We start from the raw sequence: 15,544 nt of genomic DNA, 5'->3' as shown, positions 1-15,544 counted from the left end.
AAATATGTATTCCTTTAAGGGCTGTTTTCAGTTCAGAAGCATTTTCTCAGCCTATCTTGATGCATGGAAAATTCCTTTCCTGAATCACTCAAGGAACCGTTTTTCTTTGATCGCAGTACGCAGTTGCGAAAAAATTACAGTTCAAATTGCAGTCACCGTAGGAAGTTCTTGCCAGGAATCGGTCAAGAAGTTTCTTGAGCGATTCCTGTCGAACACGAAACTGAGCTTTAATAGTGGGAGGGATTAGTATTCTCTTTTCGTTTCAGAGAGTGGGTAAAGGCGCTTAAGCCTAGGTATAAGGGCCAAGGCATAAGGGGTAAATACCTGTGTCCCATCCCAAGATTCCAAGGACCAAGGAGTGACATTAACCTTCTTAGCAACGTCACTCCCACGGAACGGTTGGTACGAGATGACCCCGTTCTTTGATTTCAATAACAATAACAACGCTGCACAGTGAGCCTGGCCGCTTTAATGTTTGTAATACATCTTAGATGTGCTGCAAGGATTAATAATGACAAGGAAAATGATGGAATTAGTCGATTCCATAATTTTCCAGGATTCTTTCAATGAATGGCTGTGTGTGTAGACTAGACTAGACTAGACTAGACTAGAATACTAAAATAAATTCTTGTAGGATTCCTAGGTATAATAACTGGAATTCCTAGGCGTATTTTCTAGGAATACCTTCTGGAAGTAAAAAATAAACTGTTGAGAATCTAAGATGGAATTCCTGGAACTCCTCTAGAAATCCCGGAAGAAGTCCCTTGAAGTCCCAGAAGAAATATCTGATAGAATCATGAAAGGAGCTCCTGGAGAAACCTCTTAGGCTTTTAGGAAAGGATCTCAATGAGAACTTCTGAAGGAACTCCAAACGCAATCTCAGATCGAGCTCCCTGAGGAATTCTGAAAATCCCAAGGAATCCTAGAGGATTCCTAGAAAAAAAAAATGTGGAGAAATCACGGAAAAAAATCCCGGATGAAACTTATAAAATCTGAACTGGTCTGATAAAATAAATAATTTAATTTTCTCTATGATATCATCAAATTTATGTGATCATTTCAATGTGTATACGAAACTACATGGCTCTGGATTAATATGGCTTGGATTTTCATTGAATTATAGTTAAAATATTTAGTATATTAGCAATTTTGTCTTATGACAATTGGGCGCGCAGTTTATGGATAATTACTTTTCCGGCTTACATTATCACAAGTTAATAATAAATTATTTATTTTTTATTTTGTAACGCAATAACATAAACTTTGACTGATACACTGTCATGAAAAAAATAGTCATATACAGTGTATCAAACAATTGTCCCGTACAGCATTTTTTTTGTCAAAAAAATATTTTATTCAAATGTTCATCTTTTTTTATACGTTAATCAATAAAAAGCTTAACCCTTATGTGGCCGACAGGGTACCCGGGTACCCAGCGCCCATTTAAAAAGCACGGTGTAGAAAAAAGCAAAAAGTTTGTCGGACTCATAACGGTTAAATTTTGATCAGTCATAAACAATACATTGAAGTTCCATTGGTGAAATTTTGAGCGAAATCAACAAAGTTTTTTAAAGTTATAGAACTTTTAGTAAAGATTTATGTTTTATTAAACAAAATTTCAATATTCTATATCTCAAAGAATATTGGATGAAAAATTTCCAACTTTTTTGAGGGAACTGTAGCTCCAAATTTACCCTGTCACAGCTCTTTGAAGTTTTTCCCTTTTCTTTCTGCCCCACCCTGTACATCGAAAATTACACACCTGTAATAACTACATCAGGAGACAATCTTACATTGCAAAGTGATCTGTGTACGTCACGTTTCGTTATTTTATGCTCTTTTGGAGATATAAACTTCATTAGCTTTAATTAGTTACGTATGAACACGTTTAGAAATTTAGCAATAAATCTCAAATCTCTGTATCTTGTTTCGATTTTCTGCCCATAAAATATAAAAAAAAACGCTCACCTCAAGGCCCGGCTCAGTTTGTCGTAGTTCATGTTGGGTTTCGCTTTCCGCTCACCCCATCGGCGCGCCACCTCGTCCGGGTCGGTAAGCTTGAACTCTCCATTGGTTCCCTCCCAGTGGATGAATCGCTCGTTCGACGAATCAGCGAGCAGTTCGAGCAAAAACTGCCACAGTTGGATCTGCCCACCTATACGGACGACGAACAAGAAAAAGCCAGCAAACGTAGTAGAGTATTAGGGTAATGGTTGAAATCGGGGAAGTTTACGCTAGTAGAATGTTAAGATTAAGAGTACGAGTGTGTTTGTGAAAACAGACATAAGGCTAGGGTGAAGACGGGAATTGTTGCTTTGTTTCAGCAGAAAACTTGAAATGTGGCTTGAATTTATGCACTGACCTTCAATTTTGATTCATGTTGAGTTTACACTAAATGTGCGATCTGATATACATAATGACAATTATAAAAAATAAATCTTACCTTGCGCTATTAATCGATGTGACGCAGCATTCAACAGTTGATATGGCTCTGAAACGAAAAAGGGTGTTTTCAATCAACTTGACAGCGAAATCCGGAATTTAAAATGTAGTTTTTATATGTACTCCCTTAGATTTAACCTAGTCATATATAGTTTTTTCTAGGTACATTAATCATTTGATTTTTATTTTGTTTTCAGAAATTTGGAGCTGTTGGCTGACGAAACTTAAACATTCACTAACTCGCAGTGCGACATCGAAGACATGTGTTAAGTATCATACGTCTATAAACAGGTAATTCATTTTTTTACAATTTGTTTCACGTTTGTTTTTGGTTTTAATGAATTGCATCACGTATTTTCTGTTTCAAATGTTTAACGATTTGGTAATCCGCTTAGATCTTGTTTGAAACGTGTAATTTTCAGAATACAAATAATATTGTTTTCCATGTTTTTGAATAAATTATTTAAAGAAGTAGCATATAATTTGGTGTCATAGATTTGTACACATGTGTTTCAAACAGCCCAAAATAATCAAATTCGCTATGTCAATACCGTGCGCGTCCTCAGTTACGTAAAGTTGAATAATTCAGAATTATATAATCCGAAATGTCCTAGCAACATTACAGATCATTAAGTACACATTTACAAAATGTGTGATCTCGGGTAGAGGTGAATAACAAACCAATAACTAAAGAATAACATATTTTGTCATCTTATATAAATTTGCAATTATTTAGTTTTTATGAATAGCTCAGGATGACACATAAAAACAATTATAAAAGTTGTATGAATTGGCGAGTTATCATTGAATAGTATAATAACATGATAATAACAAATATTACTATCATACTATCAGCCATAATATCAAAACAATAACATAATTTACCATCATATTGAAATATGTTATTAATTTGACATTCTTTTTTGTTATTATTTTGTTATTATACTGGCAAAATCAGTTATTCTTTAGACTCATGCCATAGAAATTTAAATTATTATTTTTGTTATTTTAACTCTAATTTCAAACAAAATAACAGCAAATTTTGCATTTCAAACATTCCATTTTAATGATAAAATTTGTCCTTCATTTGCCATTTCGCTCTACCCGGGAAGAGCCCATACATATAGCCGAAGGGGCTAATACACGGGTTCTCAAGCAAAACCATGTCGAGGTTGACGAGTACTATTCCCGGTCGGTCAGGATATAGTAATTAGATCAATACTATTACTAGCATTTGTATATTGTTGACAAACGTTCGAAATTTTATTCGAATCGGTTCACTGGTTTCCGAAACATGACAGCTCAAAAATTGGTAGTCTAAAAATAGTGTTTTACGAGAACGGTTCTAGCTTCGCGAAAGATTAACCAATCGTGCTCAAATTAGTACCAAAGATGCACATATGTTGTGAGAAAAAAAAGTTGCCTATCTTAAACATTTTGGCCGCTCTCTGTATGTAATGCTGGTGGATTGAAGGCTTGAATAATTTCAGTAGTTCATCGAAAATAGTTAGACCCGTATTTTGTTTCGTAATTAGGGTGACAAATTTTCTGATAGGATGGTTAAGAAAATCAAAGTTTTTCAAAACTGAAAAATTAAAAAAAAAATCATATCCATTCGACCAATTTTAAACGTTTAGCAGCTTCTAGAAAGTTCTACGTATTTAAGGAAGTTTGAATATTCCTTCTTCTTGGAACATTCAGTAGTTTCCAGAAATTTCTCAAAAATTTTATGAATATGGTTGTTCCAGAACAATCTTGCAGGTTATTTTTCTTTTTTTTTCTGGAACTACCAAGCAGTTTTCGTAAATTTAAAAAGTTTGGTGTTCCGGAACATTCCAGAAGGTTCTCTTTCTTATTTTCTGGGACGTCCAATAATTTATCAAAAGTTCTTAGAATTTTGATGTTGTAGAACATTTCCAAAGATTATTTTTCTTCTTCTTTCTTAAACGTTCAGTAATCTCCAGAAAGTTCTCGATTTTTTTAAATAAATTTTGATGTTTCAGAACATCCCATAAGGTTCTTTATTCCCTATAGGACGTTAACTAACTTCCAGAGAGTTCTCGAAATTGAAAAAAATGTTCAGAACATTCCATAAGGTTCTTCTTCTTTCTCTTTTTGAAACGTTCAGTAACTTGTAGAAAGTTTTCGGTATTTGTGGAAGTGTGATAATCCAGAACATCTCAGAAGATTGTTTTACATTTGGAACGTTGAGTAACTTCCAGCTGGTTTCCGGATATTTATGGATTTGTTCCAGAACATTCCAGAAGGTAAGAACCTTTGCTTTCTTGCTTTGCTCGTTCCCTAACTTCCATAAATATAATAAAGTTTGATATTCCAGAACGTTGTAGAAGGTTCTCTTCTGAAATGTTTAACAAAGCCTAGAAAGTTCTAGGAAATTTTAAGAATTTGGATGTTTCATAATAAGACTATGCTGAGGGTGACGGGTTCGATTATTGGTCGGTCCAGAAATTTTTCTTATGGTGTAAAGAATTAGCTTAAGTTAAAATTCACGAACAAAAAGAAAAAAAAAAAACTTTTCTTATGGATATTTGCTTAACTTACTTGGGTATTGAGTATCTTGCCTATATTGCCTGCCACACAATTTGCACGGCGAACAAGGGCCACACGACGGGCGGGCCTAAATGTCCAGGCACGCGAGGAGGTCGAAGTTCCAAACGATAATGCAGGTTACACAACTAAACCTGAACCACTGTGAAGCCGCACAACAGTTGCTATGGCAGTCAGTCTCGGAGTCAAGTACAGACATCGCACTACTATCGGACCCATACCGCATCCCTCCCGATAACGGAAACTGGGTAGCGGATAAGGCCAAGCTAGCGGCGATCTGTACAACCGGTCCAGGAAATAGTTTCCACGTCGCACGAGGGCTTCGCAATAGCGAAGATCAACGGGGTATACTACTGCAGTTGTTATGCCCCTCCCAGGTGGACGATAGACCAGTTCTCGTCTATGCTGGAATCGTTAACAAGCGCAATGGTGGGATTGAGTCCCGTGGTCATCGGTGGAGACTTCAACGCCTGGGCGATTGAGTGGGGTAGCCGCTTGACTAACGCAAGAGGTTGGGCCTTACTCGAAGCTATGGCTAGACTAAACGTAGATGTCGCGAACGTAGGCGACAAAAAAAACCTACAGTAGGAATGGTGCAGAGTCCATCATTGATGTGACCTTCTGGAGCCCGGGTCTAAACCCTAGCTCGGACTGGAGGGTCGATGATGGATACACGCATAGTGACCATCTGGCGATTCGATACAGAGTGGAACACGGAGGAAGACGGCCACAGCCGAAGATCATCGACCGTCATCGGGGATGGCTGACCTCGCGATTCGATAAGCCGGCATTTGTGGAGCGATTGTTTATGGAGAGTAACACCGACGATCTATCCAGCGATGATCTAGCCGGAACCCTAAGCCGTGCATGTGACGCCGCTATGCCAAGGCGATCCCTACCCAGAAATGGACGCAAACCGGTGTACTGGTGGTGTCCAGAAATCGCAGAACTCCGCGCATCCTGTTTAAGAGCTAGAAGGAGGATGCAAAGGGCTCGTACCGATGAGGATAGAATTGAACGAAGCGAGGCCTACAGGGTGGCTAAACTGGCACTGAATAAAGAGATTAAGACTCGTAAGCGGGCGTGCTTCGAAAATCTCTGCCAGGCAGCCAACACGACCCCATGGGGTGATGCCTACAGGGTAGTCATGGCCAAAACGAAGGGCGCGTCAGCACCCCCAGAACGCTCCCCAGAGATGCTGCAGAAGATCGTGGAAACGCTGTTCCCGCGCCACGATACAAGACCATGGGCTCCCGTTCCCTATAGCCAAACCGGCCATAGCGAGGTAGCCCCGGTGACGAACGACGAACTCATTGCAATAGCAAAGTCGCTTAAGTTGAACAAGGCTCCGGGTCCGGACGGTATCCCGACATTAGCCATCAAGACGGTCATCGAGGCTAAGCCTGACATGTTCAGAATGGCTATGCAGATGTGCCTAGACAGAGGCGAATTTCCGGAGAGGTGGAAAAGGCAAAGATTGGTTCTACTGCCCAAACCCGGGAAGCCACCTGGCGACCCGTCGGCATACAGACCTATCTGCCTGCTGGACACCGCCGGAAAACTGTTGGAACGGATCATTCTGTCGAGGCTGATGGTCTATACCGAGAAACCCGATGACTCTGGTCTCTCGGATAACCAGTTCGGCTTCCGGAAGGGTCGATCGACGGTGGACGCTATTAGGGCTGTTACCAAAACGGCCGAGATAGCGCTCCAAAAGAAGCGAACAGGAATCCGCTATTGCGCGGTCGTCACGCTGGACGTTAAGAATGCGTTCAACAGCGTCAGCTGGACCGCCATTGAGTGCGCAATACACCACCTAGGAGTCCCGGTTAGCCTATGCCGGATATTGGAGAGCTACTTCCAGAATAGAGTGCTAATCTATGACACCGAGGAAGGCGAGAGGAGCTACAAAATCACCGCAGAGGTACCGCAGGGGTCCATCTTGGGCCCGGTACTATGGAACGCGGCGTATGATGGCGTATTGAGGCTCAAACTTCCACCGGGCGTAAAGCTGGTCGGCTTCGCCGATGATATTACCCTCGTGGTATACGGCGAGTCGATAGAGAAAGTGGAACTGACAGCAACTCACGCAATTGGCATAGTGGAGGATTGGATGAGGTCGAGACATTTGGCACTCGCGCACCACAAAACGGAGGTGGTGCTGGTAAACAACCGCAAGTCTGAACAGCAGGCAGTGGTCACCACAGGTGGATGCACGATCAACTCTAAGCGCTCACTGAAGCAATTGGGGGTCATGATCGACGATAAGCTGAAATTCGGAAGCCACGTAGAATATGCCTGCAAAAGGGCAAGCATGGCGATAATAGCATTGTCAAAGATAATGTCAAACAGCTCGGCAATAGTCTCGAGTAAGCGTAAGCTGCTCGCGGCAGTAGCGGTCTCCATACTACGGTATGGCGCCGCTGCATGGTCGAAGGCGCTAGTGGTTAACCGAAACGTGAAGCGACTTGAGAGTACCCACAGGCTGATGTGCCTTAGGGTGGTGAGCGCATAATGCTTCGAGCGACGCGGCATAAGAGGCGCGAGGCGTATCGCCAGAACCTCGTCTATGCTGAAGTGGCAGAGCGAATGGGATTCCTCCAGCAAGGGTAGATGGACACACAGGCTCATACCGAGCGTGTCCAAGTGGATGAGCAGGCCCCATGGCGAGGTGAATTTTCACTTGACTCAATTTCTGTCAGGCCATGGCCCATGGGTGCTTTAGGTGGTATCTGCACAGATTCGGACACGCAAGCTCCCCCGCATGTCCGGAGTGTGCAGACTGCGACGAGACCGCGGAGCATGTGCTCTTTGAATGTCCACGTTTCGTGGAGCAAAGGTCGAGTATGCAGGAGGTATGCGGTAGAGATATCACGCCTGACAACATTGTTGAAAGGATGTGTATGGGAGCGAACAAGTGGAACACCGTTACTTCCACGGTTTCTCGAATCGTACTTGAACTACAGAGTAAATGGCGAGCCGAACAACAGCTAGTTGAGTTGGCTCCCCTTCCCCATCCAGGAGCTTGAGTTCAACGGGTAGTTTATGTACTAGCCAGGACCCGAGCCTCCAGGGGAGAGTGAACAACTTAAGGCGGTAGCTGGTGGAACGCTTACTATTAGAGTGTACTCAAGTACGGTCCCCCCCCCCTTCTCGAAGTCATCCCTAACGGGCGTACCGCGAAGGTAAGGAAGAGAGAGAATGAGTTTTTAGTGGGTCGATCCCCACATCACCCGAGGAACCACCTCTTGGGTATCTGTTGCAGATTTTCTCATTCTATAAAAAAAAACACACAAAATACACATGCAAAATGGTAATTAGAAGAGGAAGCTTTCAGTTAATATCTGTAGAAGTGCGCATAGAACACTATGAGAATAGAAGCTGAAAAGCAGGCTTTGTCTCAGTTGAAACGTTACGCCAAGAAAGAAGAGGAAGTTTCATAATACTTCAGAAGGAGCGGACCTGGTGTGGTGGTTAGAACACTTGACTATCACGCCGAGGACCTGGGGACATACTCACAAAATGTGGGTTCTTCCTTCGGAAGGGAAGTAAAACGTGGGTCCCGAGATGAACCAGCCTAGGGTTAAAAATCTCGTTAATACAGACAAAAAAAAAATAATACTTTAGAAGGTGATTCCTCTTCGTCCAGAAACTTCAATGAAGTTCTCAAAAATTAGAGACGTTTAATACTCCAGAACATTCCAGAACGTTCTTCTTTTGGAACTTTCAGTAACTTCTAGAAAATTCTTGAAAATTATTTGATGTTCCAGATCATTCCAGAAGGTTTTTCTTATTATTATTTCTGGAAAGCCAAAAAATCATCAAGAAAGTTCTCATAATTTTTAGAAATTTGATACAGCTATGGTGAAACATTTCAATGAAACATTTCAAAATGTGACGGATGGACAGACAGACAACTCTGAGATTTTATATATATGTATGTTGCGAATTTCTAACGCGAACCTCGTCAAAGTCCGTCAACGCAGGACTTGAATGATTTGTAGTATATAGTTGGTATCTAAGACAAGTTCCATGCAAGATCTTCGAACGCTTCATTTTGAGTACTATGGTATTTACTGAAAGGGTTTTTGGTAAATTTCTTCCAGATTTTCTAGTCTATTTGTTAGGCAATTGGAATAAAATTCCTTTGAAAATCATAAACACATTTCAACCTTTCAGGACGCGTACCGTTGTAAAAAGTACAACACCACCAAAAAACCTCGCGCGAACGCGGTGCAGTTTTAGGCTTATTTCAAGATCATTGACAAATGGATCCGAATGGTCCAATGTAAAACCGTAAAATACTAGTTGGATTTCCTTTGTAATTTTCATCGAAGTTTTTGAAAGTACTCTGGAGGTTCCTTGTAGGATATTTTGTGCTATGGATGAATATTGGCAATCTATAGCGAATTCTATCAAAAGTTTTGTTAGATTTGTTTCGAAAATATTCGCGTATAATTGGGAGGATTCTTATTGAATTCATATTGAACTCCTATTTATATCAAGGTTGTCTCTCGGGCTTTATATCTATAAATCTATCCCCTGACACCTTGGAATAACTAAAACCAATAATTTAGCTGTGAAACTCGCTTATTCTCATTTATTCGGTTAATTTTAAATCAAACAGGTAATGAAATGAATAAATGAAGGAAAACTTCAAGTGCTGCGATGCACTTGTTAAAGCTTGGTGGTGCACCAAGCGCACCGTGGCACACGATCTGAAAACTCCTGTGTTGGAAAATTGCCAAGTTAAATCAAATCCTAGAGTTCCAATAATTCTCCTAAACTCCGATAGAAATTCCGAGACTTCTTCTGAGAAATCTGTGGCAATTCTTCAAAATATTTTCGAAATTTTCCGGCAATTATTTTTGAATATCTCCAAGAATTTTCGATTAAAATAGTCACAAATATTCAACGTTTTGGGCCCCCATTCCAAAGAGTTTTGAAGAATCTCCAAAATTAAGGCATAGATTTATGCATGACTTTCGGTAAAATATATGGTTGTATTGATATCAGTAGGTCGGCTCCAGAGGCACGTGCTCCTCCATTTGGGAAGTTTGTACCACAGACAAACAGACGTCTCACTCTACTCACTTCCAATAGTTTCCCTTTTTAATGAATTATTCAAATAGTCCGTAGTTCGCAAATCGCTCGCTCATGGCACTCGCATCGTTTTTGCTCCTGTTTGACGTTTGCTCATTACCGCCATCTACTCAGTGGGTTTACGTACCACAGCATAATTAGCATTGGGCGATTATGTTTGCGTGGCGATGATTTTTATCGCATTTTGATCCAAGTGATACGTCTGTTTGTCTGTGTTTGTACCATCGCCATGGAACACTAGGCTCGTGGCTGCATCATCTATTTGAGAACAAATTTAAGACATGGTTTGAAATAGGATGACCAAGGGTATTATCGGCAGGTTTGTTCTTTTTGTGGGTCAAATTGCCTGAATTTTGGGCATATAACTCAGCTTGGTTGGGAAGAATTTGGTGCCAAATCTGAGTTCAACAGGTTTCAAACAACCTCCCCCACCCGCCACCCCCCATGACGAAGAGAACAAAACTGCCGAAATTACGTAAGTTCCTCTATCTTAAGTAGCTGAAGTCTTCTCAATTAGAACCACAACACATCACAAATATCTTGTCAGTAGACATTAATTTGAAGTTCTTATAATAAAAACCAAATCACGAGATGTTTCTTGTACGACTTTTATTTTCTTGTTTCACATTTTTATTCGTGAAGTAAAATGTTTTGAGGGCCCCTAAAATTAGGGGACCCGGATCCATTCCCTTCCTGTACCACCCTCTAAATCTGGCCCTGTGTAGAACTATAAATTTCTCATGAGTCTATGTAAATTTGTGAACTGTTTCATGATAATAAGGTTAAACTGATTTTAGACCTATTTTAATCAAAATTAGTTTATTTCATCAAAATTACAGTAGGGGGATTCACTTAACAGCATAAACTGATTAAATGTCGCGATCACCAAGGCAATCTTTGATTATTTCATTCGCAAAATCATGAAACATTCCAAATAAGCAGAAAATCATGGCTTACGCAAAAATTTAATCTGTTTAGTGAGTACCTCTAATATTTAACTCTTTCCCCAAAAACATCAACCCAAACAAAGATCGAATATCGGTGATCGTACACATTAGTCATCATATTTACCGACCGTTCCCACGGATCCGTATTCGATGTACAAATTTGGTAATGACTTAATTTGCATTCAACTGAAGCGAAACCGCAAAACGAATCTTAACTCGTTAGCCACTTTGTGTTTCTGTTTTCTTCCTATTTAATTTTCTGCCAACTCTGCAGCCAAAAAAAAAGTAGATTTGATTCTCAGTAAACACGTCATAATAACACAACATTCCTGGAATTGGGTACTGTGCCAACATTTGGCGGTTGATATGAGATGTAGCGACACATAAATTCACATCTTTAATCCCACCCAGGCGCCGCCAACAGTAGAAAACACTTGGAAATATCACCGCGGCACATCCTTTATAGCATTGTGGTCCGGCCTCCCATAACGTGACGTGAGTCACACTAGCCAATTAGGTTTATCAAAAGAACTATGAATAGCCGAAAGCCGGCCAAACCTCCGTACCTCCGTAAAGCAGCGGCAGCGATCGGTGCGGGTGATGATGATGATGATGATGATGACCGTACTGTCCATTGTAGTGACTGGCCGCTGGATAAACCCGCACGGATGCGAAGTGTCTCGCCACATGCAAATGATCCTCGGAAAATCTCCACATCGCAGTCGTGCCCAGGCCCAAGCTCATTGACTCAACACTGGCGCTCATTTCCGCAAACCACCGATCACACTCACGCGGAACGGGATAGACGAGTTGCACTACACTACTGTTTGAAGTGGTATCCACTGCACACTTTGTGAGGTTCTTGTAAATTCACATGGTATCACACCGGTATGATTGAACGAGCCACGTGGAGTTTATATCTAATCCAGGTGTAATTTTCTATTACATCTATTCTAGTTTGTTCAAATCACTTATCTGAACTTCTTTGAATTACATAGTTTACATTTACATAGTTTTTCATATCTACCTGATTCTGAGTGTAATTATTCACACAACGTAAATTGACTAGATATTACCATGGAAAGTACAACTGATGTTGAATGATCTTACATGTGCATTTAATTTTGAAAGATGGAAAATTACATCATGGTTTGTAAATTTACACCTCCTTAATGACATGCCAGATTTTATTTTGAAATATTTAATTAAAATCTGACTTTTATTGGTAAGAGGTATCGAGCCTTAAAAATTCAGAGTTACACAATTTCTTCGAACCGTTTGAACCACTCTGGGTCACGAAAACAGAAACGATTTCCGCGGAAGATCCAGTCCGGTCTGGCGTCGTGACACGACTGACTGACCACTTCCGTGTTCGGGAATCTTTTGTTTGTTTGTTCTGATGTTTGCCAAGAATTTCCGCACCAACCCCTTTGTGTTTCCTTACACCCTTCCCCCACTCTGTGTCGGCGGCATTTGTTTGTTTGCTGCGGAAGCGCATGAGCCACACTTAATCCCTGAGTCAACAACTGTGTTCCGTCGTCGCCGTCGTCGCCGTCGTCGTCGTCGCATGGAGGGACGTAGGATTCACGCTAAGGGAAGTTTTCCGGGCGTTTTTACCCCGGCGGTGCACACGACAGGGGATTTCCACCTCACGTGCGAGAGAGGAGATGCTATCTCGGAGAATGCTATTCGGAGAAAAATGATGCTCGTGTGGTAATTTTGCCGGATATCAGTTAACGAGGTATAGTTTGGTTGATTTGATGGCGTTTCGATAAAAGGTTTTCGGAGCCTAATATATGGACGGCCCATGTTGAGGAGGGTCCTCTCTCCTCTTCTTGGCGTAACGTCCTCACTGGGACAAAGCCTGCTTCTCAGCTTAGTGTTCTATGAGCACTTCCACAGTTATTAACTGAGAGCTTCCTCTGCCAATGACCATTTTGCATGTGTATATCGTGTGGCAGGCACGAAGATACTCTATGCCCAAGGAAGTCAAGGAAATTTCCTTTACGAAAAGATCCTGGACCGACCGGGAATCGAACCCGTCACCCTCAGCATGGTCATGCTGAATACCCGTGCGTTTACCGCCTCGGCTATATGGGCCCTGTTGAGGAGGGTAAATTTAGAAAAATTCAATAACAGTCTCCTGCGGTTTGTTCTATTGGTAATTTATTCATGGGGATTTAAACTTGTCGCTGTTCATTTCGGAGTGTAGAATCTTTCGAACTCGGATGTCCTCTGTTGCAGTAAAAATGGCTTTGGCAGTGACTATTCGACCGTAGTCACTAATTTAACTAGTTTACAAAATAAAACGAGAGTCATGAAATTCTACCAACGATTAAATTTGCTCATGTTTAATTACGTGCTGTCGGAACCGTACTACGAAAACTTTTAAAAATTACAGTTTATAGGGTTTCACCAGAAAATTCTACAGTTTTTAAAAATATGGAATTTATTAAAATTCATCTTGCGTTGCAGTCAACTAATTTTTAATCTTTTTGCATTAATAAAATAATGAATGCAATAACTTTCGATCATCGGAACACAATTTTTGCATTAGATTTATGGAATTCGAGAAATCTGCAAGTTTATGAGACGAAATTTTAGCGAAATTTCCAAAAAAAAAAAAAATACGTACATTAGAGCATGGAAAATTTGGAAAACAACTTTCATTTTTTTTTTCAATTGCTGAGAAAATTTGCTTATAATTTCACAAAAAAAAAACATTGTGTGTACGATGCTTCGTTCTCGAGTTATGATTTTTTAAAGTAGGTGGCGTCTGTGGAACATGTTGGTTTTCCACTGGAATTTTCCGAAAAATTAGGCGACCCTGATTTTTGTTCAATTTTGTTTTTGTTCATATATGTATATATGAACCCTACCTGTGAAAACAATTTCATTGAATTCTAAGAACCTTGGTACAAGCCTTGGTACCAATTTGTACGATAATAAAAAAATCCCCTGTTGTTAAATTAGAGTGGCCCAAATGGTTGACAAGATCACTATATCAATTTTTTAGTTTTTCCATATAGTGGAACAAAATTTTCTACAAAGTTGAAAGCTTCTAATTTTGAAAAAAAAAACAACTGAAAAAAGTTTTTCTTTCAAAAAATAATCATTGTTTTCGCACAAAAGCTTTGTTCCGAGCATTTTAAGAGATCTTTTATGCAATATTTTTTTAAAGGCAGCAAGTTTTATTCCACAAATTCAAAAGTTATTCATGAATTCCTTACAAGAATGGCTTTTTTCGATACTTAATATTTTAAAATGTAAAAAAAAGTGCGTAAGTGCATTTTCAATATCTTAGTCTCATTAAAAGATCTTATTCTCATTTTTTTATATTTGAAGCGTTTAAAGAAATTTTTAGAATAAGTAATTTTTCATAGAAAAGGGGCCACTTACTAAAATTTAAGAAATATGAGTTTGTCGTCTTCGACAAAAACGTGTGATATTTTTGTATCCGAAGTGTTCAGAACAAGGTATTACGAAAAATTCAACCAATCGAAACATATTGAAAGAAAACCGTTTTTTCTAAGGGATTTCAGTTTCTGGTTGAATTTCCGTAGAAGAAACAATTTTGCTTGCTCCTTTTTTTTTGTCTGTATTAACGAGATTTTTAACCCTAGGCTAGTTCATCTCGGGACCCACGCTTTACTTCCCTTCCGAAGGAAGAACCCACATTTTGTGAGTATGTCGGGAGTGGGATTCGATCCCAGGTCCTCGGCGTGATAGTCTTGTGTTCTAACCACCACACCAGGTCCGCTCCACACTTGCTCCTTATTAGTGTGGGTCATCGGAACCGTTTTCTCAGATCAAAGTTTTTTTGGTTTCGTTTCGGGTCCTGAGTATCTATGCAAAATTTGAGCACGATCGAGCGTCTACACTTTGCGCATTGCAATTGAAATTTGTGTGGGAAAACATACTTTTTTGCATTTTTGTCATTAGTTGAAAAAGTTTGTCTGAAACTTTTCAACCAGTACTGTAAAATGATAGCCTAAGATATTCTGAAAAACTTTGTTGAAGATCGCAAAATGATCCGATGCTTGTGAAAATAGTTATAACCAACGAACCGCATGCATGTGTTTATGTTTCAACATGTAAAGGAATAACAATAGCAATAAAATCATGCTGTTTCGCCAAGTAATGCCAACGCTATAACTTTTTTCATAAGCATCAGATAACTTCGCGGTCTTCGACAAAGTTTTTCAGGACACCCTAGGCTATGTTTTCACTTTATCGGTTACATGGTTTTAGAAAAATTCGAGCTTGTTATAAGAGAAATGTAAAAAAGTGTGTTTTCCCATGTAAAACCCCATATAAACTTCAAACGCGATGCGCAAAACGTAGACATAACCGATCGTGCCCAAATTTTGCACACTTATTTGGGTTCTCAAATGGGATCAAAAAAGATTTGATTTGAGGGGATACCATTGAATTTTTCATTTTTCCATATAAACGATGACCCACTCTACTCCTTATGGAAAGTT

At 40.0% G+C, this 15,544-nt stretch overlaps 2 protein-coding genes across 3 annotated transcripts in view; one reads left to right on the top strand and one right to left on the bottom strand.

The window, feature by feature from the left end:
- The window catches only part of LOC115262165 (protein HIRA homolog), a 150,884-nt gene extending 148,101 nt beyond the window's left edge, over positions 1–2,783 (top strand). The window contains exon 6 of the mRNA XM_029864394.2: positions 2,640–2,783. Coding sequence (XP_029720254.2) covers positions 2,640–2,670 — 31 coding nt within the window. The 3' untranslated portion in view covers positions 2,671–2,783. The remainder of the gene's footprint in view (positions 1–2,639) is intronic.
- Positions 1–15,544, bottom strand: part of LOC109411682 (DNA-binding protein D-ETS-6) — a 45,230-nt gene that overhangs the window by 5,672 nt on the left and 24,014 nt on the right. The window contains exons 1-3 of one of the 2 annotated variants that reach the window (XM_029864397.2): positions 11,627–11,926; positions 2,444–2,491; positions 1,969–2,155 (exon numbers count right to left, since the gene is read on the bottom strand). In XM_029864397.2, coding sequence (XP_029720257.2) covers positions 1,969–2,155; positions 2,444–2,491; positions 11,627–11,825 — 434 coding nt within the window. In that variant the 5' untranslated portion in view covers positions 11,826–11,926. Of the gene's footprint in view, positions 1–1,968; positions 2,156–2,443; positions 2,492–11,626; positions 11,927–15,544 lie in introns of those variants that run through there. The other variant, XM_029864396.2, reaches the window with a different exon arrangement.

The sequence above is a fragment of the Aedes albopictus genome, chromosome 2, assembly GCF_035046485.1.
Source record: "Aedes albopictus strain Foshan chromosome 2, AalbF5, whole genome shotgun sequence".
Taxonomy (NCBI): Eukaryota; Metazoa; Arthropoda; class Insecta; order Diptera; family Culicidae; genus Aedes; species Aedes albopictus.
This window is presented reverse-complemented; position numbering and strand designations above follow the sequence as displayed.